At 53.9% G+C, this 26,666-nt stretch overlaps 1 protein-coding gene across 5 annotated transcripts in view; it reads left to right on the forward strand.

Annotated features, from left to right (window-relative positions):
- The window catches only part of KSR2 (kinase suppressor of ras 2), a 66,308-nt gene that overhangs the window by 19,956 nt on the left and 19,686 nt on the right, over positions 1-26,666 (forward strand). For 2 of the 5 annotated variants that reach the window (XM_064392689.1, XM_064392690.1), the window contains exons 3-12: positions 3,683-3,752; positions 4,325-4,408; positions 6,774-6,841; positions 7,010-7,108; positions 8,229-8,347; positions 10,430-10,598; positions 13,059-13,100; positions 13,367-13,433; positions 14,906-14,954; positions 16,107-16,474. In XM_064392689.1, coding sequence (XP_064248759.1) covers positions 3,683-3,752; positions 4,325-4,408; positions 6,774-6,841; positions 7,010-7,108; positions 8,229-8,347; positions 10,430-10,598; positions 13,059-13,100; positions 13,367-13,433; positions 14,906-14,954; positions 16,107-16,474 — 1,135 coding nt within the window. Of the gene's footprint in view, positions 1-3,682; positions 3,753-4,324; positions 4,409-6,773; positions 7,109-8,228; positions 8,348-10,429; positions 10,599-13,058; positions 13,101-13,366; positions 13,434-14,905; positions 14,955-16,106; positions 16,475-26,666 lie in introns of all 5 variants that reach the window. The other 3 variants (XM_064392687.1, XM_064392688.1, XM_064392691.1) reach the window with 2 other exon arrangements.

Consider the following 26,666-nt stretch of genomic DNA (forward strand, 5'->3'; position numbering starts at 1 on the left):
TTCCCACCCAAACCATTCCATGGATATTATGATTTGTCTCTGGACTGGGATTTTTGCCTGGTGGTGGGGATGCTCCTGACCCTGGATTTCCTCTGCTGTTGAACTCATTTGGGAAGAGGCTTCACCCCGGTATCTTCTCTTAATCTCTCCATGGGACTCACCCACCTTGGGAGCATTTTGGTGACATTTGGGGTGTTTGGGGTAAGTGTAAAGCCTCCTGGCCATTCCTTGGCTTTGCAGTGACTCATCCTGGGATTCTTACCAAGCCCACTTCCATCGATTTTCTCTGTCCCATTCGGAATGGGAACGTGGTTGCTGTAGTAGTGGTGGATTCTGGTTCTTTTCTGGCCACTCCACAAATCCATTTTCTACACGGTAGGAGAAGGAGGGTTTGTTTAGCAGGCTGTCTCTGTGATGGATAACGGGCTCCCACCAGCTCCCTGACACCCAGACAGGGCCCAGGAGATGAGGAAGGGACAATTGTGACAGAACACTCCCCGTGGCTCAGCACTGCTGCCACCCCTGGAAGATGCTCCAGGAGTCCTCAGAGAGGGTTTGGGGCTCTCTGAGGGCATCACCGCCCAGCCAAGGAGGGTGCAACCCCAAAATAATGAAACAGGGAAGCTCAGGTGCTTTTCTCCATGCAGGACAAGCCCCGGCAGCCCAGCCGGAATTCACCGGGACGGCAGCGGGGGCAGCAGCGCCGCGTCCCCGTCACCTCCGAGGCGCGCGGGTGCCACTCAGAGCGGCGCTGGCTGTCACAGCTGCCTGTCACCGCCGGCGAGCGGGGTGGCAGGGCTCTTCTGCCGTGTCGCCTGTCAGGGACACGCCGGAGGTGGCTGTCACCCGTGGCCCGGCCGGTTCTCCCCTTCCCGGCTCTGCCGCTGGCACAGCTGATCCCATCAAGCGCGGCTGTTGATTTTGGGATGAGCTGTGCCGCGCCGAGCAGGAGCCCTGACCTTTGCTGGAGCGACGAAGGAAAACACGGAGGTGTCGGAAGGAGGGTGGCATTGCCTGGCACCGCGGCCACCGGGCAGTGCCGCCGCATCGGGAAGCGGGGTTTGGTTTTTGGGAGCCCCTCGGGAGGCAGGGATGGGGTGGGTGGCCAGGGGAAGTCTCCATGGGGCTGCTCAGTGGGTGCCACCCTGCGAAATTCCACTTGTGCCCAATGAAATGCCAGCTCGGAGGGGCAGAGGGCGGCGGGGGGAATTCGGCGAGGGGAATTGTGGCCGGGAGAATTCGGATTTTTGAGGCAGGCGGGAGGCTGCTGGTGATAAAGGTTTGAAATAATCACTGGCACGGGGGCAGCTCCGGGGCGCTGGAGCGGGCGGAGGGAGGGAACAGGGAGAGAGGGAGAGAGGGAGGATGGGGAGAGGGAGGATGGGGGAGACGCAGCCGCTGTCACGCCTCAAAGCGTGCGAGGATCAACCGATCCCGCGGCCGCTTCTCCACCACGGGGTCCCCACGACAAAGCCCGACCCTCCCTCCCTGAACCCAGACCGCTCATGGGGTTCCCCCCCTTGTAATTAGCGCTAATTGTGGCAAGGTGGGGGCTTTTCGATGAGAACATTCCTCCCGTGCTGGGGGGAGGCTGCTGCATCTCCCCCCGAGTTAACACTGCGAGGAATCCGGGGAAAGGGGAGACTCCCCAATTAACTCCGGAGCCCCCCGAGCCCTCGGGGCTGATCCCCGGTGCCTGTCCCTGCCCTCCTGCCCCGCTCCACTGCTTTTCCCTCCTGCCAACAGCGGCTCTATTGTTAAACGCCGCGATCCTGCGTGGCTCGCTGCCGCTAATGAAGGTAATTAGCTGTGAGTCACGTCGGGCTCATTTATGTTACGAGGTCAAAATCCCCGCTACACTTCAATACATTTTTGCAGCGAGCACATTTAGAAAGTAATTAAAAGGCTCAGCAGCCGCCGTTGCCTCCATCCCCTCTCCCCCTCGCCGGGCTGGCAGGATTTAATTGAGGCCAGCCGAAAGTTAGTGGGAATAAATTGTGGCTGATAACGTGGAGGTTGTAATTTAATACCGGGAGAAGAGCTGCTCTGGCCGGGGTGTTTGGCGCTTCAGGGAGCGGCCTTGGAGCGGGGGTGATGATAACTCGGTTTTCTAACAGGATTTAGTGAGGGGCAATGACGCTCAGGGAGGCACGAGGCTGGGCACGGAGGGGTCACTCACCTCTGAGATGTGAGGCCCAAATTCCCACCCCTGGGAGGTTGTGGAGGTGGAGGTAGAGGAGGGATGCTGGTCCAGCGGCCGAGGGTGAGTTGTCACAAAGATTAGTGAGAAAACAAAAAATATTGGCAATGTGGTGCTGGGGACATGAACTCCCCCCTTGGCTTTGAAGGGAGATTATAAAAGTTAGGGAGAGTGACTTTTTACACAGGTGGATAGAGCCAGGACACAGGGAATGGCTCCCACTGCCAGAGGGCAGGGCTGGATGGGATATTGGGAATTAGGAACTGTTCCCTGGGAGGGTGGGCAGGCCCTGGCACAGGGTGCCCAGAGCAGCTGTGGCTGCCCCTGGATCCCTGGCAGTGCCCAAGGCCAGGCTGGACACTGGGGCTGGGAGCAGCCTGGGACAGTGGGAGGTGTCCCTGCCATGGGAATGAGAGGATTTTAATGTCCCTTCCCACCCAAACCATCCCATGCTTGTGTGATCTGACATCTCAATTGCTGCCTGTGCCTGAGGAATGACCAGAAGAGAGAAGGATCCAGAGCTGCTGCTGCTCGGAGGTGCTGGAGCAGGATCAGCTCGGGCTGCTCCCAGGATTTCCAGCCCGGGGGGAGGGATGTAAATGTAACCTTCAGCCGGCCGCTGCAATTAGAGCCCCGTGCCTGCCGCTATATTAAAATGGGATATTGAAGCAAACAGCGGCTCTCCCCGCTCCCTGGGCTAATATCCAGCGCCTGTTTAGCCAGGGATTTGCTGGCACTGAGCAAACAGCCGGGAGCCACCGCTGGTGCTCGGGAAACCTCTGAAATCCCTGAGAAAATCCAGCCTTTGGATCCCGGCACGGATCCGCTCGCGGGGCTGAGCATCCTGCGGGGCAGGACCTTTCTCGTGGCCGGGAGGATGAGGAGGAGGAGGAGGAGCAGCTTTTCCACCCCTGCCGAGGCTGAAGGAGGATGGGGAATCCATGGCCATGCTCCTGATTGCCTTCCTACTCCAGCGCTGCCAGTGAACTTCCCTCTTTTTCCTTATCCCTGTCCCTGCTTTTCCCTGGAAGGAGAGCACCGGGACAGCTTTAACTCTGTTCTTCCCCTGGAACAGGAATGGAATCACCTTTGGAGTGGCTGGCACTCAGCTTTTCCTCAGCTGCCCCCTCAAGCTGTAATGTCTTACTAAAAGCTGACAGTGAGGCTGCTCCAGCTTTATTTCGCCTTTCATCCTGATGTCGTTCCAAAAGTTTTGCAATCCCGCCCTGCCTCCACAGGGATGCACCCTCTCCTCTCCCCTCCCTGGTCCAAACTGGTGATGGGATCTGGGACAGGAGACCTCGATTCCCACAAATCCCAGAGCTCTCCTGCTTCCCAGCAGGGAGCTCAGAGAGGCATTCCAGGGGGAATAGCAGGAAAATCCCATTTTTTGTGCACATCCTTTGCTCCCCTTCCCAAAAAACCTGAACGCCAGCTCTCGATGCTGTTACCAGTGCTGCTTTTCCTGGTCTCTCCCTGCAGATACGCTGTCAGTGCCTCGCTGGTCCCCGCAGATCCCTCGGCGGGATTTAGGAAACTCCATAAAACACAGGTGGGCCCCTCCCCCCGCTGCCGTGCCGGGGGGATGAGGGATGGGCACCTCCCTTCCCATCTCTGCTCCGGAACGCCGAGATTGGGGACATTCCCTCTCTTTCCATGCTGGGCTGTGCTGTCCTGCAAGCCCATTCCAATTCCATTTCAGCTCAGATCTGGTTTAGATAAGGCTCGAGCTGCTATCAATAAATCTGTGTGTTATCTGTGACCTTGGCAGCCTTCGGCAAATTCCCCATCTCTGGATTGCAGCCCTTCCATATCTCCCTGAAGGGGGAAAAGCGCCGGGAAGAGCGCTGCTGTTTGATGGGAAGCTGCTTCCCCAGGGGCTGCACACATTGGTCCCAGGGCAGGTTTTGGGGGGTCCTGGGTGGGAATCACGGGGAGTTGGGGGTGGATTCCCTTTGGAAAAAGCTTCCAGAACCAAAGGAAGGCTCGGGGTTGTGTTTTGGCATCCCTAGACAAAATTCCTCAACACCTGCATTGGAGTTTGAGGGCAGCAGAGAGAGGACGAAGCAGGGCTCGGGAGATGAGTGAGGCTTCAGCTCTCCCTCTCTCTGTTTCTCTCCGCAGGTTTTCCACCAAGTACTGGATGTCTCAGACCTGCACCGTCTGCGGGAAGGGAATGTTGTTCGGCTTAAAATGCAAAAACTGCAAGTATGGCGCCGTGCCGGAGCTGTTTGTGTCACTCCTTCAAACCGGGAGGGGACAATCGGGGTCTGGCCGGGGGAGCCGAGCAGGGATTTGGGCACGGAGACCCCAGCCAGGCTCCCGCCAGCTCATCCTCACAGGAAGCGTTAATGAGATGAGGAGTTGGGTGAATAACACCCCAAAGCAGGGCTGGGCTTGTGTCTGGGGTGGGCTCGGGCTCCTCGGGGAGGATGTGCCCGCCAGACCCCGGCTCTGCTCGCTCCAGAGCTCTGAGTCAGATCCTGACAGCCCCCCTTGCCCAAGCCTGGCTTTAGAGCCCCACGCTGCGGAGATTCCCGGTGGAATGATCTGCAGGGATGGTGTGCTGGACCAGGCAGGGATAGCTCTGGGCATCAGGGGGGTTCTGCCCACAGTTTTGGGCTGGAACCTCTGTTTCTGCCGAGTTTTGGGCACTTCTGTGTCCTGGCAGGGTCCCGAGGAGCCAAATCGGTTCATCCATGGCGCAAAGGAGAGGGGATAAAACGGGACAGGAGCGGGACAACAGCCTGGGGCTGCTCCAGCTGCTCCCACCCAGCGCAGCCCGGCCTCGGGCAGAGCCGTGCGGCCCCAGCGCTGGGGGAAGCTGTGCTGGAGCCGGGACCGCCTTTCCTGGGGCCGGGAGCTGGGGATGTGCGATTGTCTGCGGCTAACGGAGCGGTGAGGATCGCTGCTGCCGCTGATTAAGCGCTGATGAGTTGGTAAATTGGGATTTAAACCTGCCGAGAAGCGCTCGGTTGCTCCGCAGCTGGTGGGGCTTTTCTGGAAGGGATGTTATCAAATACAGGGATTTTAAAGGGGAGATTCCCGTTCTATCCATGCTCAAGGAACTCGAGGCTTTTCCTGCGAGCTCTCCGTGCTGCAGGAGGGATCCCTGACCAGGATCAGGGATGCTGTGGCTCTGGCTGTGCAAATCCTGCTCCCTGTAATCCTACAGAAAAGAACAAATCCGTTTCCTGGCAGTCAAAAGTTGGGAGGGAACACAAGGCATTTAGGTTTTTTCCAGCCTTGCCCCGGCGCTGCTTTCCCCAGAAAGCAGAGGGGAACCAACAGGTAAAACAAACAACCGGACCCCAAACCCCCCAAGCCTCAAATACCAAATTAATTCCTGCCTTTCCCTCTAGGAACAGCTTTGTAATAAAAGCTAACACGGGCAGCTCCTGAATTTTCATTACCCAGCTCATTGACTTGAAGCTGCCGTTCTTTTTTTTTTTTCCCCCCATCATTTCCCCTTGTTTTGATAAATCCTTTCCTCCTTTTTCCCTTTTCCCCCATGGCTTTCTGCCGGCCTGGCAGAGCGTGAGCTGGGGATGCGTTTCCATCCTTAATTAAGGAGGAATGGGAAGGTTTTGGGAGTCTGCCGATGCCTATATGCATGACCCGGGGGTGAAACCCTCCAGACTCCTGCCCTGGCTCCAGGAAAAAAAAAAAAAACGGGAAAAGCTCTGCAGAATATCCAGAGGCTGTAAATCCTCTCTTTATTTTGGCTAAATGTGTTTAATAAAGGCAGGAGAGGAGGGCACAATGACAGGGGCACATCAGGGACCAGGACAGCCACTTCTTCCCCTGCTGCTGCTCCTGAATTTAGTTAAGCATCCAGCAGTAGGATGGTGGGAACGGGGATTTCATGGAACCGTGGAATGGTTTGGGCTGGAGGGAACCTTAAAGCTCATCCTGTCCCACCTTCCAGTACACCCTCCCCCAGCACAGGACTCTGCTGCTTTTACTGCAGCCAGCTCGGGCAGAAGTGACAATTTGGGGAGTCCTCAGCCTGGCTGGCCCAGAAAGGGGCAGTGGGGCAGAGCCCTTGGGTTTGGGAATTCCTGTGCTGCTCCACTGGGATGGAGGCGTTTCCAGGGGTGTGCAGCTCCTGCCAGTCAGCCCCTGCTGGTTTTCTAGGATGTGCATCCCACACTGTTCCCTAGCCCTGGGCCTGCTGCTTGGGAATGATGGGAAGCAGGGAGCCTGCAGGGCTCACACTGGGTGAAGGACCTGAGCCCTGCATCCAGTCACCTTCCCAAGGGGAAAAAGGAGGAAAAAACTCCATCACAGAATCCCAGAATGGCCTGGATAGGAAGGGATCTTAAAGCCCATCCCATTCCACCCCTGCCATGGGCAGGGACACCTTCTGCTGTCCCAGGCCTCATCCTGCCTGGCCTTGGGCACTTCCAGGGATCCAGGGGCAGCCACAGCTTCAGCCTCCCTGCCAGGGAACGATCCCTTCCCAATATCCCATCCATCCCTGCCCTCTGGCAGGGGGAAGAACCTCCTCCTTATCCTGTCCCTCCATCCATCAGTTTTCCCTTCTCACTCCTTTCTCTCTGTCCCCTGCCAGGCTCAAGTGCCACAACAAATGCACCAAAGAGGCCCCCCCGTGTCACCTGCTGATCATCCACCGCGGAGGTGAGCCCCCTGCTCCGAGCTCCGGGGGTGTTGCCAGCGGGAAAAACTTTCGAAATCCCCCCGGGCGATTCGGGAGCCGGACCCAGGCGGGGTCCCCGGCGGGACGGAGGCTCCCGAACCGCTTGGGCGCTCCGGGGAAATGTTACCCACCGTTTTTTCCGCTTGTAGGGAGACGAGCCGCTCGGGGCGAGGCAGATTTGCATTGCAAACCACTTCCACCCACCCTCCCCCTGCCTCCTTTTCTTTTCAGATTCCCCACCGCACGGGGTAAGTCCAACCAGGTTTTGGCCTTTTGCTTCTGTCGAGAGCTCAGGGCGGATGGGGGACCCCGAACCTCCCGGTGCATGCGGGGTCCCCGCGCCGGGGACGCGGCCGTGGCCCTGCGGATGCTCGTGGTGCTTTTTGGAGCTGCCTTATCCCGCTCTCCTGCGGGAGAGCCCGGCCTAAAACCCGCCCAGAGACAGGCAGGACCCTGCAGCAGGACGGCGGGGCGGCGCTTCCCACCTCTTTTCTTCCAGATTTTGGCTCCCTTGCTGGCCAGAGGACCGCGACTGCCTGAGGGAGACGCTTCCAATCGCTCTTGCCTTGAATTTTGAGCTCTTAAAGCTGTTCCTTTGTGTTAAATATCCCCCCAAAACCCGCTCCTTGCTTTAATCCCGGGGAAAAGGATCGTGCTGGTGGCACCTCAGAGGGGGCAGTTTCACAGCTCCCATCGCACCCCACGGCCTCGCTTGCAGCAAATTTGGGTGGAAGCGGCTGAAGATTCCCCCCCTTCCCCCGTCAGGCTCGGAGCTGCTGCAAACCCTGCCCGGGAGGCAGGGAAGGGGCAGTCGGGCTCCTGGGATGGGCAGGAGTTGGGATTCAGGGCTGTGATGTTGCCAGAGCCGGAGCTGCCCGCTGTGTGTTTTAGGAGCAGCATGGCTTTGGGGTGGCCTCAGCATCACTGAAATAACTCCCCACCCGCCAAAAAAAAAATCCCAAACCCAGCTCTTAAATCCATTATCTTGGAGTTAAACCATTCCTGAGCCCCTCAGCCTTCAGGCTGGCTTTTCCCCCAAAAATCTCAGTGTTCTGAGCCGGCTCCTTCCCCTCATCCCACAAAGCTCCAGCAAGGAGCAGGATTGTGCTGGCTGAGCCCCGGTTCACAGAGGGGCCGTGGCAGCTGCTGGACCCTCCCAAATCGCTGCCTCACACCCGGGGGGGTTGGCTGTGGCCGGAGGATCCCGAAGTTCCGCTGCCAGCCCAGGCTGGAAGTGCCGCGGAGTCGCTTTGGAGAGCGGTCTGCAAGCGCAGGGCGACCCCGGGCGCTGCTGCTGAGCTTTGATGTCCTTCCCTCTCTCTTCCCCTCCTCTCCACCCCCTTTCCCCTCTGTCCCTTCTGAATGCAGCGAGGTTGGTCCGGACAGAGTCGGTGCCCTGCGACATCAACAACCCCCTGAGGAAGCCCCCCCGGTATTCGGACCTGCACGTCAGCCAAACGCTCCCCAAAACCAACAAACTCAACAAGGTGAGCCTGAGCCCCCGTGGCCACACCCTGCCACAGGGACACGACCCCTGCACCCAAATATCCACAGCTGTGCAGAGAATGGTGGAATTCTTCAGGCTGGGAAAGATCGTTTAGGAAAATCGAGTTTGTTGCTCCCCCTGCACTGCCAAGGCCAGCACTGTCCTATGTCCCCAAGTGCCACATCCACACGGCTGCTGAATGACTCCAGCACTGCCCTGGGCAGCTGTGCCAGTGCCTGACCACCCTTTCAGTGAAGGAATTTCCCCAAATTCCACCCTGCCCCTCCCCTGGCCCAGCCTGAGGCCGTTCCCTCTGCTCCTGTCCCTGTTCCCTGGAGCACAGCCCGACCCCCCGGCTGTCCCCTCCTGTCAGGAGTTGTGCAGAGCCACAAGGGCCCCCCTGAGCCTCCTTTTCTCCAGGCTGAGCCCCTTCCCAGCTCCCTGAGGCTCTGCTGGGGCTCCAGCCCCTTCCCAGCTCCATTCTCTTCCCTGGATATATATCCAATGAAGTTATTTCTTTTAAAAATAAAACGGGATCAGCACTTCCAGAACAGCCTGGATCCTGCTGTCCCACTCCTGCTCCATTGTGGCCTCTGAGTCTCCAGGTCCAAGCTGAATTTGGGGTGGTTTGAGGTCTCTGCTCCCAGTAGAGGCTTCAATAAATAACAAATTTATTGTTGCAAATAAAACCAGCCTGGAATTGGATTGTCTCTGGCGAAGCTGCTCAAGCCAGACCTGACAGAGCACCTGGCTCACTCCTGCTCTGCCTTGATACAATAAACCCCTCCCAGGGCTGCTTCTGATGGAATTTAAAGCCTGTTGGCCTCCAGTGGAAAATTCCTTGGAGGAAGGGCAGGATGAGGGATTGGCAGGCTGGAAGTGCTCAGAAAGAGGGACATCACTGACCTGATGGGGAATGGATCAACAAAACCCTGAATTCCCAAAGCCTGGCTGAGCTCCTCCAGCCCTCAGCATCTTCTTGCTCTGGGAAAAGTCTGGGTACCAATATACTCCTGGAGATGCTGATTTTAAACCTAAATCTTTTTAGGAATTTCTTGGTGTGGGGATCTGGCTTTGTTGTTTTGGAGTGGTGCTTTTGTCCTGGGCACTCCCACTCTGGTTGAAATTTCCCCTGTAAATATTCTTATTTCAGCAGGGCTCCCTTCTTACTTTGGTATTTCTGAAAGCAATTCTTTAAAGGTATCCTGAATAAATTAATGGAATGGCCCTGGGTTGGAAGATACGTTAAATTCCTCTAATTCCACCCCCTGTGAAATCTTAATTGTTTTGACCTTCACTGGTTGCTTAAAAAAGAATTTACCTGACCAAGATTATTGAGCATGGAACGATGACCAATATGGCTTTCCTGGAAAGCCCTGCTCATTTAAGAATTAATTAATTAGGACAAAATTACCTGCTGGGGAAGGCTCGTGCAGGTTTTTTAACCTTGGAGGGAAATTCTGTGGGGATGGGAATGCTCAGCACTGCTCAGACCCTGTTCAGTGGCTCCAAGTTGGGCAGCAAGGGGTCAGATTCTGGCCCCAGTTTTCCTTTTGGGATCGAAGACATCCAAACATGTTTTCCTGCCTGTTGGCTCTCCGTGGTCCCTTCCCACCCACCCCAGTGTGCACCCAAAATCACTGGCTTTGACTGGGAAGAGTCAAGGAATGCTGAGGAATGTCTTGGGATGCGTTGGCTGCTCCTTCCAGGTCCCTCTGCTCCCTGCAAGGCCCTGGGGTTTGGCTCCAAGGAGCACAGCAGGAACTTCCAGCCCCTTGTTGTCCCCAGGGACCAAGCCCCGAGGTGGTGGCCCCGATTCTGGCCTTGGTGGCCGTGGCTGTGCAGAGCCAGGAGATGTGTGGCACCCTCAGCTGGGGCTGAGGGTGGGAAAGGAGCCAGTTTATGGTGGGAAATGGCCTTGAGGAATACAAACAGCTTTGGGTAAAGCTCCGGGTGTTTTCTAGGACTTCTGGAAGAAATGAGTGGGATGATGTCACGTGGGGTTCTCTGCACCTCGGGGTGGCACCAACCAGCCCTGCTCTCACCATTTTCTCTCCTTTCCCTCCTTCCCTGTGTCCCTCAGGACCACATTCCGGTGCCCTACCAGCCAGACTCCAGCAGCAACCCCTCGTCCACCACCTCGTCCACGCCGTCCTCGCCGGCGCCGCCGCTGCCCCCCAGCGCCACGCCGCCGTCCCCGCTGCACCCGTCCCCGCAGTGCCCGCGCCAGCAGAAGCAGTTCAACCTGCCAGGTACTGCCACGCCCTCCCCGTGGGCACTCGTGTCCTGGGGTGTCCTTGGGATGTGGGACGGTTCCGCCTGATTCCCTTCCTGGGTTTGCACTGGGGTGGGGAGAAGGTGGAAGTAGAAATGAGGAGAAAAGATGAATTTAGGATAATTCAGGTTGGGCGTCTCTGGTCGAATCTCCTGCTTGAAGAAGGGTCAGAGCCCAAGGCTTGATCCAGTCTTGGAATCCTCCAAAGTTGGCACCAGCTCAGTTTCTGCTCTCTTGAAGCTAAAAAGCCTTTCCAGGCGTGGATCTTCCATTTTTCCATGGATTTCCAGGCATTTTGCCTCAGGTGCAAACAGAAACCAGGGGCTGACCTCTCTATGACGGCAAATTGGGGTGATCCTGACATGTTTTTGGGGTGATGGGTCCCCAGCAGGTTGGCAGTATGGGTGGGGTGACAGATGATTCTGGGAATGTCTGATGTGGCTTGTCCCATGGAATCTGGACCTGGGATCCCTCTGCTCCAGGAGCTCCATCTCTTCAGGGATGGTGGGAGAGGCAGGGAGGTCGTGGTGGCTGCAGGTCACAGAAGTTATGGAAGACGGCCCAAAAAGCTCCTCCTGGGCTGAGGGTGTATCAAAGCCTGTCTCAGCGTGTCTGCCTTCCTCTGGGATGTCCTGCTGCTCCAGGAAAAGTCCCTTCCAGGAGGGAATGGCTCAGCATCACGCCTGGAATTGTGTCCACCTGCTCCAAAAATAGAGCTGGCAAGGGAAGAGGAGATCTCTGGGATGCTGAGGCACTCCTGGCTGTCCTGGTGGCCCTGCTTGGTCCATGACCTCCTTGCTGGACCAGCCGGAAGGTTGAGGTCCTGCACCCCCAAAATCCCAGGATTAATGAACTGGTGTGGTTGGAAGGAGGGTCAGGATGGCTTCTCCAGAGGAACCAGGCAGGATCTTCATGCTCCATGTGGTGCCTCCATCTTGAGCAGTCTTCAGTGAGAGAGGAAGAGGAGAAGAAGGAGGAAGATGAGGAGGAAGTTGCCTGGCAGAATCCATCACTACAACAACAAACACTTCCAGAAGCTGGGAACCCTCCCCAGCAATCAACCACCCATCATGTCCTGTATGCCCGGAGAGGTGGCAGTCCCAGAGTGCCTGGGATTCAGTCAGGATCCCGGAATGGCACGAGGAAGCCCTGAGCGCTCCCAGGAATGGTGGGACCCATCCGGAGGGTCAGGATTTCACCAGGCACAGCCCCGGAGCCCCCAGGGTCTGGGAGGACACGGCGTGAGTTCCATGCTGGTGTGACCCAGCCCAAGGAGCTCTTCCAGAGCCAAAGTGTCCTGGTGTCTTGGAATCCCAATCCACTGCTGGGCCAGCCCTGGACCCTGCCTGGCTCTGGGAGGATCCAGCCCCTGGAAACCCCATCGTGGGTCACTTCTGGAGCAGACACCTCCCTGTGGGGTTTGTTGGGACATTATTTCATGGATTTCAGCCCCCTTTGGGGGACTTGGAACATATTCCCAGCTGGCAGAGGTAGAGCAGGGCAGGATCAGACCCTGGCATCTCTGGGGGTGTTTGCTCCCTGTTTTGTTCCCATCAGGAGCAGAATGGGATCCAAAGCAGGACTTACCCTGCTTTCATCTTCCCATAATTTATCCCATCAGGATGATCATCTCAGGGATTAGGATTTGAGCTTGGAAATGGTGAGACAGTGACCTTCTCCTGCTGGAATTACCTTCCAGGCTCCTTTGATGTTGGCTCAGGTCCTGCTGCAGGGCTGAGGTCGGACTTTGGGGTCTCTGAGCTGGAGGGGGGAAGCTGAGCCGTGGCCCTTGGGGTCTTGGAGATAAGGAGGTGATTTCTGAGCTGCTGCCAGCCCCTGGTGGCCTCAGCAGCTCTGAGTTCTTCACACCCATGACCTGCCTGCCCACGGAATCGGATCAGTCCTTGGGCTGGGGATGGGAGCCAGTTCCCAACTCCCAGAGCCTCTCCAAACTCTGGCTTTGGACAGTGGCTCCTACGACTCCTTCCAGGAAGGACACAGCTCCAAAGCCAGGGAAAAAAGGGTAGAATGTGGCCCAAATGGGCAGCAGCTCCAAACCCATCACTTGGCGTCTCCATGATGCCAGGAGCTTCCCAAATCCCACTTGAGGGCCAGGACTGTAACCTGGCTGGCAAACTGGTGTCCAAACCCCACCAGTGACTTAATGGGTGACATTGATGCTCTCCAAATGGTACAGAAAAGAAGCTGTGGGGGGAAAAATCAAGTTATAATCCAGCAAAGGTCTTAAGTTTTTGGCCTGGGCATCCTATGTGCCATTTTGGAATATTCCATATGGGGATATGGAAATGGGAGAGGTTGGATCACACAGGAGGGCTTCACACAACTGGGGTTGAGGTTTCCTGGTGAAGACCTGGGCACAGGCTGGAGCTTTTCCAGCTCCACAGGTCAGTGTTGAACCCTTGTTCCTCTTTTCCAGCCTCCCATTACTACAAGTACAAGCAGCAGTTCATTTTCCCAGGTAAGGCTCTCTGGAAGCTTCTCCTTGGATGGGGTTTCTCCTGGTGGGGATGGGTGTGTGGCCAGCTCTCCAAACCCCTGGATTTGTGCCGGGGAGGTGCTGGGGTGGGATTTCTCCTCAAAGCTGTTGGTGCTGCAGGGTCAGGTGGCCCTAAGTGACCCCCAGCCCTACTCAGGGTGTCACTAAGTGGGACCTGGGGATGAAGGGTGGGGTTTAATTCCCCTGGATGCCCCCAGAGGTCTCTGACTCCTCTCTCCTGTTCCCAGATGTGGTGCCTGAGACGCCGACCCGAGCCCCACAGGTCGTCCTGCACCCCGTCACCTCCAACCCCATGTGAGTGACTCCCCATTCCCAGCCCCTTCCCTCTGCTCCCCAAATCCTCCAGGCCCCCATGGGTGCTCCCCTGGCTCAGGTGGTCCTGGTGAGACCCCCGGGCTCTGGAAGGTTGAGAAGGAGGGCAAGAGGTGCATTTATAACCCACAGCTCTTCACTGCTAGGGAAAAAAAATGGATTTCAGTCCAAAAATCCCCAGCCCAAGGGATTAATTCAGTTATAATTAAACTAAAAGCAGATAACCAGCGTATCTTTACCACTTCCAATATTTTCAAGCCAAATAAACTCCAGGCTGAAAGTTGGGAAAAGCAGCATTTAATCAGTGTTAGAACCATCCCTCCCCAGCAGGTCAAGCCCAAATCCATCATTCCTTGATGCCCAGGAGCCTGTGCTGCTCCTGCAGCCACACTCCAGTGCTCTGTCCCTCCTGATCCTGCCTCTAAAGGCCATTTTTGAAGGATTTCACAAGCCAGGGCTTTAAGGGATCAGGTCTGGCCCCAGTTTTTGGCTGGCTTGTCCATACTCTCCAAATTCTGCTGGGGATCCAGTGGAGCAAAGGATGGAAGCTCTGTCCCTTGGGAATTCATGGAAAAATGGTGAAGCCAAAGCCTTTTTATTCCCCCTGCCTAAAGGAAGGTGTGAAGACATAAGATTTTTGGGGAGGAACGGCTGTCAATATCCAAAATCTGTGATTCCCTCTGTCCCCCCCACACTGAGAACTTCCCATGGGAGCCATCCTGGGCTTGGCTGGGTTAAACATCTCTGGATCCTCGGGAGACAGGAATTCATGCCTGGGATAGCGATGAGGAGCTGGCTGCTCCTGCAAACCACCCATCCATGGAGATGTTCTGCAGCCACTTGGGCTTCCCAAGCTGCTCAAAATACCCGGATTGACTCCTTTTCTGTAGGATCCTGGGATTTACAGTCTTTTGTGGCTGTGGAACGGGATAGGACTTGCAGGATTGCCATGTCTGAGTGTCCTGAGGGAGCGTAATTCCCCTGGGAAGAGATTAATAATAATAATTTATTATATATTTATATGCTGTTCCAGCTGATCCCTCATTCAGAACTTCCCTAATTCCCCATTAATTGTCAGGAGCAGCAGACCCCAATCATGGACCTGGGGGTGGGAAGTGCTGAGTGAACAGGGAAGGAAAAGAACTGGGAAACCAGTCAGATTTGGGTGCTTTACTGCAGGGAGAGGATCTCTGAACCCTCCACTTCTCCAAAATGATTGAAAAACTCCCTTTCTTTCCTTCTGCACTTCTGCTTTGGCTGGGGTTGGTTGTGAAGAAATCTTAGAAATCCCTGAAAATGCCTCGAGTGTGGTCAGGGTCAGTGGGGGGTAAATCTGTCCCTTTCCCTGGGTTAGTGGCACCTTCTCCTCTCTGACCCCTTTATCCCCAGGGCAGGGACTGCTCCCCAGATCCCAGTATTTTTCCATGGTGTTAATTCCATAATTCTTTTAACAGCCTGGAAGGAAACCCATTGCTTCAAATTGAAGTGGAGCCCACCTCGGAGGTGAGATGGCTCCTGTGCTTAATGGGCCTTGGTTTTAAGGATATCTTGGGGCACATTTCCTGGGAAATGGAGACGTTTCCCATCTGTGCAGTGGAATTGCTGATAATTGAATTAAAGTCCAGGCATCCGTGTCCCCACCCCATGGAGAGGGACCCTCCTGGGCTTCGAGTTTGGAATTCAATGAGGTTTTTTAGGAGGCATTAAAAATGCGGTGGGAGGGAAGGAAGGGAAGGGAAGATGGGGATGGAGCTTTTAAGAGGTGCTGTAAATCCTATAGGAAGTCTAAATGGACCATCAAGGGGTCCGGGAATAATGGGAATTAACAGAGCACAGCTTAGCCAGGGGAGGATGAAACTGTTTTAAGACAAATTAATTAAATCTCTGATGGGTCACAATCTTAAATTTAGCCCCAGGATGGGGTTAAATGGTTCCACGTGGAAGCGGTGGAGTCCCCAGCTCTGGGGGGATTTAAAGCCCCGTGCTTGTGGCACCTGGGGACATGGGTTTGTAGTGGCCTTGGCCATGCTGGGGAAGGGTTGGAGTGTTGTTGTGTTTGTGGGTCCCAGGACAAAGGAAGAGATGAATCTGCTTCCATATTTCTTAGAAGGCTGATTTATTATATTATTATATTATATTATATTAAAAATGCTATACTAAAGCTGTACTAAAAGAATAGAAGAAAGGATACATCGGAAGGCTAGGAAAGGAAAGGAATGAATAATAAAAACTTGTGACAGACAGAGAGTCTGACACACTGGCTGTGACTGGTCATTAAGTAAAAACAACTCACATGAGACCAGTCAAAGATGCACCTGTTGGTAAACCATCTCCAGGCCACATTCCACAGCCATCAGACAAGTGATTGTTTACATTTCTGAGGCTTCTCAGGAGAAAATCCTAGTGAAAAGATTTTCATAAACTATCATGGTGACATTGGAGTCTATCCCAGATGGCTTTTCCAACCTAAAGGATTCCATGATTCTATGAAAATCTGGGATTCTGCCAACTTTGTGTAGAACAGGGCTGCTCCGTTGGCGTTGGGAGGCCCTGCCCGGTTCCTCCGGGTCTGAGAGAGCAGGAGTTTGGTCAGTGGGGTTTTTCCTGCAGTTTCCTCCCTGTTTTATTGTTCCCCGTGCCCTTTGCCCACCACAGAATGAGGAATGCGCCGAGGAGGTGCAGGAGTCCGAGGACGACTTTGAGGAGATGAACCTCTCGCTGCTCTCGGCGCGCAACTTCCCGCGCAAGGCCAGCCAGACCAGCATCTTCCTGCAGGAGTGGGACATCCCCTTCGAGCAGCTGGAGATCGGCGAGCTCATCGGCAAGGGCCGCTTTGGGCAGGTGTTCCACGGGCGCTGGCACGGGGAGGTGGCCATCCGCCTCATCGACATCGAGCGCGACAACGAGGACCAGCTCAAGGCCTTCAAGAGGGAGGTCATGGCCTACCGGCAGACCCGGCACGAGAACGTGGTGCTCTTCATGGGGGCCTGCATGAGCCCGCCCCACCTCGCCATCATCACCAGGTTGGAGTTGGCTTTTTCTGGCCAAAAATTTGTTTTCCCTGTCTAAAAAATGCGGTTTTCCCCGTCTTTTTTTTTCTCCAGTCCAACGGTGTGGTTGGGTTGAGTTTCCTCCCCTAAGGAAGGGATGCTCTCCATGTGCTGTATCCATGTTCTCCATGTGCTGGGGTTTCTGGTGTGGAGGACACAGCAAATCCAAAAGTCTGTCCAGGCAGGACATTTTTCTGTAGAAGGGGAGTTCCGGACAGGAATGGTTTGTTTATCCAGGCACAGGAAGCATCATGGAACCATGGAATGGTTTGGCTTGGGTTGGGAGAGACCTTAAAGCCAAGCCAGGGCTTTAGCACCTTCCACTATCCCAGGATATTCCAACCTGGCCTTGGGCACTGCCAGGGATCCAGGGGCAGCCACAGCTGCTCTGGGCACCCTGTGCCAGGGCCTGCCCACCCTCCCAGGGAACAATTCCTAATTCCCAGTATCCCATCCAGCCCTGCCCTCTGGCAGTGGAAGCCATTCCCTGTGTCCTGTCCCTCCATCCCTTGTCCCCAGTCCCTCTGCAGCTCTCCTGGAGCCCATTGAGTAACTGGAAGACTGAGAGGCTCCTTGCAACTTTCAGGGCTTTGGGGATTTGGGGGTTCCAGGCCACCCAACACCTTCACAGCTTTTTTGGTCTCAAGGCAAATACGTGCCCTTATCCACATTCCCAATGGGAATGCAGCACAGAGTCTCCCAGTATAATCCGTGCTTAGTTGGGCAAAACATCTCACCTGGCCTGGAGGCAAAGAGGCTGCAAGTGCTACCAGAGCAGCTGTTGTCATGGGAAATGCATTTATTCCAGGGAATTCCATGATTTCCTTCACCTCCAGACCATGCTTTCAGCCATGGGACTGGACATGGTCCTGCTTTTCATCCCAAACAGGTTGTTTTCTCCCAGAGAAGTTTCTCCAAGCTGAGGCTGAATTTTCCTCCTGGCAGCATTTCAAAAAGCAATGGAATGGCACCGCTTCCAACAGCCATCAGTGATGAAATATTGCATCATCTTTTCCTGATGTCCCTAATTTTCCCTTGCAAGTGGCACCTCCCAGTCCCTGATCCCAGATGGGGTGGCTCTGCAGGTGCTCTGTTCCCTCTTTGTCCACACCAAAAGGATTTCACCCCAAATTTGTGTTACCTCATCCCTGCTCCGGTGGGTTCTTGGGTGGTGTTTGCCTTGGGAGTTTCATCCTCTGGGGTCAGGGTGACTCCAAAGCGGGGCTGCCTCTCCCCAGCTGGTGACTGGAAAAACGATGCCTTTTATTCAGGACCAAAAATGAGCCATCTGGGGAAAATTCCGCAGCATTTCCATCTATTGGGTAGCTCCAGGCCAAAAGCTTTTGGGAAAGTGTGCAAACACATGTATTGATGGATGAGTCAGAGCCCCCATCCGTGTGTCACACCGCGTTCCCAAAGGGAAAGGCGGCGTCTCCATCGCGCTCCGCCGTCCCTCTGCAGCCCCCATTTGCTCAGCTTTTCAGGGCTATTCAATAGCAAAACCTGGGAAATGTATTCCTTGATTCTTTTTTAATTATTTGTTTTTTTTAATTTGAGCCGTGGAATGTTTTCTCTTCCATTTTCTATTCAAATGGGTCTTTCTGTAAAGGCAGAAAGGTGCCATTTTTGACAGCTGGACAAAATCAGTCTGTGTGCTGCTGCAACCTGGTGAATTAATGTGAGGAACGTGGAGCTCTGCTCGTCCTGTTCCTCTTCCAGCTGAGGTTTGAGGTCAAAATGTAAATGTATTAAATTGCCCAAAATACAATCCAAGCTCACAACATTTCCAGGCGTCGTTTGCTTGTTCCCACAACTCATTTTTATCTGCATCCTTCAAAAGGTGAACCAATATCAGCTTTAAACCAAAGATCAGTAGGGTCAGATGGGATATTGGGAATTAGGAATTGTTCCCTGGCAGGGTGGGCAGGCCCTGGCACAGGGTGCCCAGAGCAGCTGTGGCTGCCCCTGGATCCCTGGCAGTGCCCAAGGCCAGGCCGGACAGGGCTTGGAGCAGCCTGGGACAGTGGAAGTATCCCTTTCACCTGGAATGGGGTGAGCTTTAATGTCCCTCCCAACCCAAACCATTCCATGAGCATTTTACAGTTGCAACTGGAAACCTGTTTGATTTCTCCTGCTGGGATTTCTGGGGTGCAGGAAAATCAGTGGGGCTCAGCTCAGTCTCAGGATTTTTGGGATTGTGTGAGTACATATCCCATAGGCCAGAGGTAACTTCCAAACACAATTTTCCTGCTTTGAAGCTTCCTGTTCTGCTGTTCTATGACAGCACAGGAATGAGAATTTTTGAATTTGAGTTTGGGCTGGAAAGGAATTTAAAGCTCATCCCATCCCACCCCCTGCCACAGGCAGAGACATCTTTCACTATCCCAGGCTGCTCCAAGCCCTGTCCAACATTCCTTGGACACTTCCAGGAATCCAGGGGCAGCCACAGCTGCTCTGGGCACCCCCACCCTCACTGTGGAAAACTTTTCCTTATGTCTGATCTAATCCCTACTTCCAAGGATGCTTCCTTGCTCTTGTTCTGGCACTCCTTGTCTGGTCCATCCTTGGCTGACCATTTTTGGGAAATCTCTGGCCATCTCCTGTAGGGAAAAGCCTTCTCCCCATGTGGAGCTTTCCCTCCCATCCATGTTTTGGGTTTTTCCTAAGGGATGTGACAGCCCTGGGAGCGTTTCTGCCATGAGAGCTGCTGCTTGGGTGTTGTAGGGAATGAGGCAGGGAAGAGGACAGTGTGGAATGTCCGGGATGCTGGGAATGGTATGGGATATTGGGAATGGTCCAGGAGGTGGCACTGGGGGAGCATCACTCTTCCAACAGGACTTTTCCAAAGGGACCCAAGTTTTCCTTGCAGGTTTATGGGAATAACTTTAAACCAGGCTCTGCTTGGAGTGGAGGAAATCATTCCCTACTGCCTGAGGAGGGGATTATGGCTATAGACTCAGGATATCAGGGTTTCCTCACCCTCCCTGTGCCCATTCCCAGGGCAGGACTTTCTCTGTGTGTGGAAAAGGCCACCACGTTTCTCCTGGGAGCCCACAAGTGGCCACTCGAGACCTTTTTTCCCACAAAATCCCAGCAATTCCTTGTGGCTGTTGCAGAAATCTCTGTTTCCCTGCACGTCTGGGAGCAGCTGCGTGTCCCTGGGAAGGGGCTTCACCACGTCGTGCCACCGGCGCTGCCGGAAGGGGGTTATTTATAGCCGGGTTTATTTTTACTTTTCCCCATCCCGACGTTTTCCTTCCTGATTGCCTGTGATATTCAGGGATCGTCTCATTAGCAGAAAGAAATTTCCCCATCCAAAGAGCACGGCCCACAGGGGAAAAAATGGAAGGGGAAACTGAGGCAGCAGCTGGCTGAGGGTGGGATGGTTTGGGTTAAAAATCTGATTTTCCCGATATTAACGTTTTTATGGATAAATGGGACCAGCACTGTTTAATATATTCCTCAATGATCAAAACAGTGGGATTGAGACTGGCAAAGAGAAGGCTCCAGGGAGAGCTCAGAGCCCCTTGCAGGGCCCAAAGGGGCTCCAGGAGAGCTGGGGAGGGACTGGGGACAAGGGATGGAGGGACAGGACACAGGGAATGGCTCCCACTGCCAGAGGGCAGGGATGGATGGGATATTGGGAATAAGGAATTGTTCCCTGGCAGGGTGGGGAGGGTGTGGAATGGAATTCCCAGAGCAGCTGTGGCCACTCCATCCCTGGCAGTGCCCAAGGCCAGGCTGGACAGGGCTTGGAGCAGCCTGGGACAGTGGGAGGTGTCCCTGCCATGGCAGGGGTGCCACTGGATGGGCTTTAAGGTCCCTCCAACCCAAACCATTCTGTGACTCCTGAGTTCTCTCTTAACGAGACACAAAAGCAGAAATTCGGCATTTTTCTGCAGTGGGAGGTGGCGAGTGCAAGGAACGGTTCCATCGGAGCTGCTAATGGGTTTTCTCTTGGGTAATGAGCGCTGGGGACAATTAACATCCATCTTAATTAGTCTGGAGCAGGAGCGGGTGCGAGCCTTGGCGCTTTGAGCGCTGCGCAATGGACGGCGGGAAACGCGGAAAAGTCCTTGGCTGGGCGGGAAGGAAAGGGCTGGAAAAACTCCATTTGTTGGAATAATGAGTTGGTTTTGCTGCTGGGGAGCGTGACAAAGCCAGGCCTGGGTAAACTCAGCTCCTTGGGGCTCCTGGTCCCCAGTGCAGGAGCAGAGGTAAAGCCTCAGGCACCCAAGGGGCCTTCCAAGGATCAAGTCCTTTCCTAATCCTGATAAAATGGCTCCAGCCACCCATGAAAGCAGAAACTCCCACATTTTAGGATGCCTCCTGAGGAAAAAAAGAGGGGATTTGAATGCTTATTTGTGCTTCCCAAGGCTCCAGGTGCTCCTTGGGTCTGTAATGGAATGCACCAACCCACTGCATGCAGCTCCCTGGGGCTCCTGGTTGGGAATGTTGTTTGGGAGAAGGGAGCGAGGTTACCCAGTCTGGGAGAAGATTTGAGCTGGAGTTTGACTGGGCTTTGAGCTCACACTGGCTTGTGAGGGGGCTTTGGGGCAGCTTTTCCAAAATTTCTTGGGTTTTTAGTTAAAAGCTCCACCGTGGCTCTCGGAGCTTGTGCAAGGAGTCTGGGATTTGCTCCTTGGGACGCTCCAGGCTGGGTTATGACCCTTCTCTTGTCACGCCAGGGTGACTTCAGCTTTCCAGTGTGCCGCTGGTGATGCCACCAGGGCTATGTGGCCATGATTTATGGCCCTGCTGGGAAGACCAAGGAGAACGCTGAGGAACATTAGGAATTAACCTGACCTTGGCAGAACTGTGTAAAGAGAATTAATTTGTCCAAAGTGCCTTTGGAGCAGAGGAACTTGGAGTGTTTCTGCTGGAGAGGGAGCATTTCCTAAACCCTCCCCTGGAGCTGCTGCTGGCGGGGGGTGGAGTTAAACCCAGTCCCTGTCCTTACATGAGATACCAGAGGTGGAATGAGAGTTTGCTCTTTTTTCTCTGCGGAAAACAGGTTTTAATGACAGTTACACATTCCCTGGCACTAATTAATAGGGAAGGCATGAGGGTGAGGGATGGGAAGAATATCCAAGGCACTTCAGCTGTTTGTTCATGGATAACTTTAGTGCATGGACCAAATACTGAGGTTTACTTTGATTTTAGAATAGATTTCCATGCTGGATTTTGCCAATATTTAATGTTTGGCTCTGCTGCTGGGAGGAACAAGCCCTTGACAAGGGATGCTCTCCCATCCCTGCACCTTGTTCCCGCTGGGCACGGAGGAGCTCTGGACAAAGCTCAGCTTTACCTCTCCCAGTGCCAGATCTCCTGACCTTTACAGGCACAGCCCAGCTGGGAAGGATTTGGGGCTTGCAAATCTTAATGCTCAGGAAGCTGGGCATTAAGGGAGGCAGGAATCATGGATTCAAATCAGCTGAACCTGATTTGAAGGATGGGAGGAAAGGGGAAGGGTGGAAGACACGGCACTTAAGATGGAGCAGACTGGGGGGTCTGGTTTTCCCTGTGGATGCTCCGTGGTGTGTGCAGCCAGCTCTCTGTTCCCTCCAGGGCATCCAAATTGTCCTTTGAGCTTTAACTAACCACAAATTGAAGGAGCAACACGGTCAGGCCAGATGGAGCCCTGGGCAATCTGAGGGCATCACTGCCCAAGGAGTTGGGAGGATTTTTAAGGTCTCTTCCAACCCAAACCATTGCAGGGTTTATGAAATTGGATTTTTCTCCTCAATGGACTTGAAATGAATCCTCCCTTCCTGTGCTGAGAATTGAAGGAGAAGCTGTAAATCCTGTGGGAGGGAAACTGAGGCACAGGGTTGCCACCTTGTTGTCCTCCATGCCAGGCTGGAGCCATGCACTGATAGGACACAGGGAATGGCTTCCCACGGACAGAGGGCAGGGTTAGATGGCATTTTGGGAAGAGATTCTTCCCTGTGAGGACTTGGCATAGGCTGCCCCATCCCTGGAAGTGTTCTAGGCCAGGTTGGGTGGGGCTTGGAGCACCCTGGGATAGTGGAAGGTGTCCCTGCCCATGGCAGGGGGTGGGATGGGATCATCTTTAAGCTCCCTTCCCACTCAAACCATTCCACACTTCTCTGATCCTGGAGCATTTCAGGTCCTGCCCGTCTCTCCTCACTCCCAGCTGTATTTTGGGAAGGGAAGCCGTGGATTCCTGCCTCCTTTAACCCCATCCACGTTCAAACACCCACTCAGGGAGCCAGACCCTTCTCCTCTGCCTCAGTTGTTTTCCCTTTTCCTGCTTTTCGGCCGCATTCCCTTCCCTGGCAGTTAATGGAGCTCGTCGATCATATAATAAATAGGGATCGACTTCATGCCAGGCGCGGGATCAGAATGGATTGACCCGTGGGAATGCACTCCCTCCCAATCGATGCCAGGCCATCAGGCCGGATAAATCTTGATAACGACTGACAACGGGAAAGTCAATATGGGAATTAATATATACATTAAACCTGGATATATCTTCCACCGGCAGGCAGCAGCCTGGGGAGGGAATATCCCGAGCCAAGAGGATGGTTGGGAATGGGGAAAAGCAGCAGCTTGATCCTCTGTGTTTGATGTGGGAACATCGGGGTTGGCTGAGTTTTTCCTACCCACTGGAGCATCAAATCCCCACTGCTGGCAGCTCCTTAACGTGGAGGATGCTCCGGGGGAAAGTTTTCCTTTGTGTTTTAAGAGTGTTTCCAAATGCCATGGAAGTATTGCTGGTTTGGGCCTGGTTTCTCTAGGAAAGAGCTTAACACAGCAGGATTTGCTGTGCTGGAGAGGAAGGGATTTAAGGAAATGCCTTTGATTAAGTGCCCCATTGAGAGATGGTCCCAAAAAGTCCTTCCACTTGTGCCAGCTCTTCCCATCCCTGTTGAGTGACATCCCAGCATCATTCCTGATTTTTTCTGAGCATCCTCAGTGCCCGAGATCCTCTTTGGGACAGAGCAGGACAGAACCTGTGGGGGATCCATGTGCTGGCACCCTGCCTAGCCAAAGAAACAGATCCTTGCTGCCACAGCAGCATTACCTTTTTATTAATAATAATCATCATTATTATTCCAAAGTGGAGCCGGGTTCCAGGGAAGCAGCCGGCTCAATCCAAAGTTTCTTTCCTTTCTCCAAAAGGATTTTTAAAAAAAATTTCTTTTCCTTTCTGAAGTTCAAAACAGTGCAGAGAATATATCAGAGACAGGAGGTCGAGGCGCCTCCACTCATCCCTGTGCACCCAACCCTCCCTCTCAGAGCCGATTCCGAGCGCGTCCTTTCCAAAGGCAGCAAGTGGCACCTGGAGCATGGAGCTTTTTCGGATGACTTGTTTGCAAGCCTGGCTTTAGCTAAGCCCCAGGGGCTGCTTTGCATTCACCTGGCTCCGAGCTCTTCTCCCTGCAGCTGGAGAAGAGCTTGTCTCCTCTATTTCCTCCAAATAAAAATGCATGGAGTTGGCTTTTTCCAAAGAACTTGTTTTTTTCCGAGGCGACGATAGAGTTGGAGCTACTTTTCGGGGAGGCAGATCCTCCTCCTCCTCCTTTTCCTCCTCCTCCTGCAGCCCTTGTGGTTTGGCTGTAGTTATCTCGCGTGCCAGCTGCCAGCAGGAGAATTCTGCTGCCTAAGTGATATCCATCAAAAGCCGGTGCTTCCATCGGCTGCAGATAGCAGGATGAGGGGAGTGTTGGCTCTCCAGGGCTTTTCTGTTTCCTCCTGCTGATTTGGCTCTGCACGGCTCCTCCATGAGGAGCAGCAAGGTCTCTCCCATCTCCGGGCTGGGGACAAGGGCTCTGCTTGAAAGGGCAGGAATTGAATTCCTGGCTTCCCATTGGGGTTGCTTTGGGTTCAGTTGCATTGGGGTTGGATGGGATGAGTATTTCCAGCCTACAGGGGCTGGGATCTACTGGATGCTCACATCACGCCTTTTCTGGCACTGAGTTTTGGCTGCTGCTTCCACAGAAGCACAGAATTTTTTGCATTAGAAAAGATCCTTAAGATTGCCAATTCCAACCATTCCCCCAGCACTGCCAAGGCCACCACTGATCCGTGTCCCCAGGTGCCACATCCACACAGAGCTGTTAAATCCTCCAGAGGTGGGGACTCCAGGGATGGGCCAGGGATTGACAACCCTTTCAGTGAAGAAATTTTCCCTCATATCCTAATTTTCCCTCCCTGGTCATGGTTGTGGAGTTTGGATGTTGAGGGGTGAGGAATTTCAGGCTGGATGCCTACACTGCTGGCTCTGGCCTTGGCAGGGAATCAAGGGGGTGAAATTCCTTATCCATTTAGAGGAAAACAAAACCTCAGGATAAAAATTAATCCACAGCTCTCCCCTTGCTGCTCTTACAGCCTTGTTCAATTTTCCTTTGTGTGAAACACCTCAGGAGCTGTTGAGTTCCAAAAGCACTGTTGCCAGATGCTGGGAAAAGAGAAAAACAAGCCAATATATGGGAGCAGCTGGAAAACTTCCTAAATAAGTCAGGAACGTGCTGGAGTGAGCAGAGCTCCTTCTTTCCCTCTCTCGTCCTGCTCAAATGAAATCAAATAAGTCCTGGCTCAGTGGTTCCTGTTGCTGTTTCTTTCTTAACATTCCCCAAAGGATCCTTTTTCCATGAAAACCTCTAAGTGGGTAAACTGCTGGGGAATGTGGGAGCATCCAAGCATCCTTTGCCGTGTCTTTCTTCCAGCACAGATGTAACCTGGGAGCAGAGGTATTTTTATATGAAAGCATTTTTTATTAATTCCCCACCTCGCTCTCTTCTCCAGTGTCTCCCCTGGGTCCATAGTGCTGGCTGTCTCCATGGTATCCGAGCTGCTTCCCTATAAATCCATATCCCGGCAAGGAATGAACTTCCCGGGGTCTGGCATTTATCACCTCTTTAACTGAATGGGCGTTTGTGCGGGTGGGAAGAGGGAAGGGAAGCACAAAGCTCCTGGAGTGATGGAATGTGCCCCACAACTCTCGGCTCGGGATGATCCCTGCTCCTGAGCAGGGGCCAGGATGGAGTCTCCATCCTTGCAGAGGTGTTGGCCGTGAATGTAGTGTTATGGCCACCAGTTCAGAGGTGGTGGCCATCAGTGTAGAGGTGATGACCATCAGTTAGAGGTGTTTGCCATCAATGTAGAGGTGTTGACCACCAATGTAGAGACAATGTCCATCAATGTAGAGGTGATGACCATGAATGTGGAGGTGATGGTCACCAGGATAAAGGTGGTGGCCCTCAAGGTATAGGTGGTGGCCATCAAGGTAGAGATGTTGGCCACCAGTGTAGAGACAATGTCCACCAGTGTAGAGGTGTTGGCCATCAATGTAGAAGTGATGACCATGAATGTAGAGGTGATGGTCACCAGGATAGAGGTGGTGGCCATCAAGGTAGAGGTGATGACCCCCAGTGTAGAGATGTTGGCCACCAGTGTAGAGACAATGACCATCACTATAGAGATGGTAGCCATCAATGTAAAGGTGGTGGCCATCGGTGTAGATTTGATGACCATCAATATAAAGGTGATTGCCACCAGTGTAGAGGTGGTGGCCATCAAGACAGAGGTGTTGGCCGCCAGTGTGGGAGTAATGGCCATCAACGTAGAGACAACGACCACCAATGCAGAAGTGTTGGCCACCAGTGCAGAGAGTGCGCCATCAATATTGCAGAGAGGGGTAAAAAACCCCAAAGGATGGAAGATGGATGAGGCTGTTTTCCCGTGGAACAGCAAAAACACCCAGAGGCAGCGCTCCAGCTCTTCCTCCCTCATCCCAAATTGTTCCTCTGTGAGCCGCCTTGGCTTTGCTCCCGCTGCTGATGTCTCCAGCCCACGTTGGGAATGCAGAGTGTTTATAAAGCAATTTGGGATTTGGCTTGCTTGGCTGAACACTTCAAAAACTCATTTTGAATTGAGAGTGGCATCTGCAGCAGGATGGGGCTGGGCCTGTCCTGCTGCCGGGAAAGGCACCGGAATGTGGATGTACCATGGGATGAGGTGCTCTCCTGAGGACTCCCAGAAGGATCTCTGCATCTCTGTCCCAGCCACCCCCCAGCTCTGGATGGTGTTTGGTCACCTTGTGGCACCGGGCACGTGTCATCAACCCACTCTGCTGCCAGGTGGGACGGAGAAGTTTGGGAGAAGAAGACAAGAATTCCTCATGAATTTTCACTTCAGC

The sequence above is a fragment of the Passer domesticus genome, chromosome 17 (assembly GCF_036417665.1).
Source record: "Passer domesticus isolate bPasDom1 chromosome 17, bPasDom1.hap1, whole genome shotgun sequence".
Lineage (NCBI taxonomy): Eukaryota > Metazoa > Chordata > Aves > Passeriformes > Passeridae > Passer > Passer domesticus.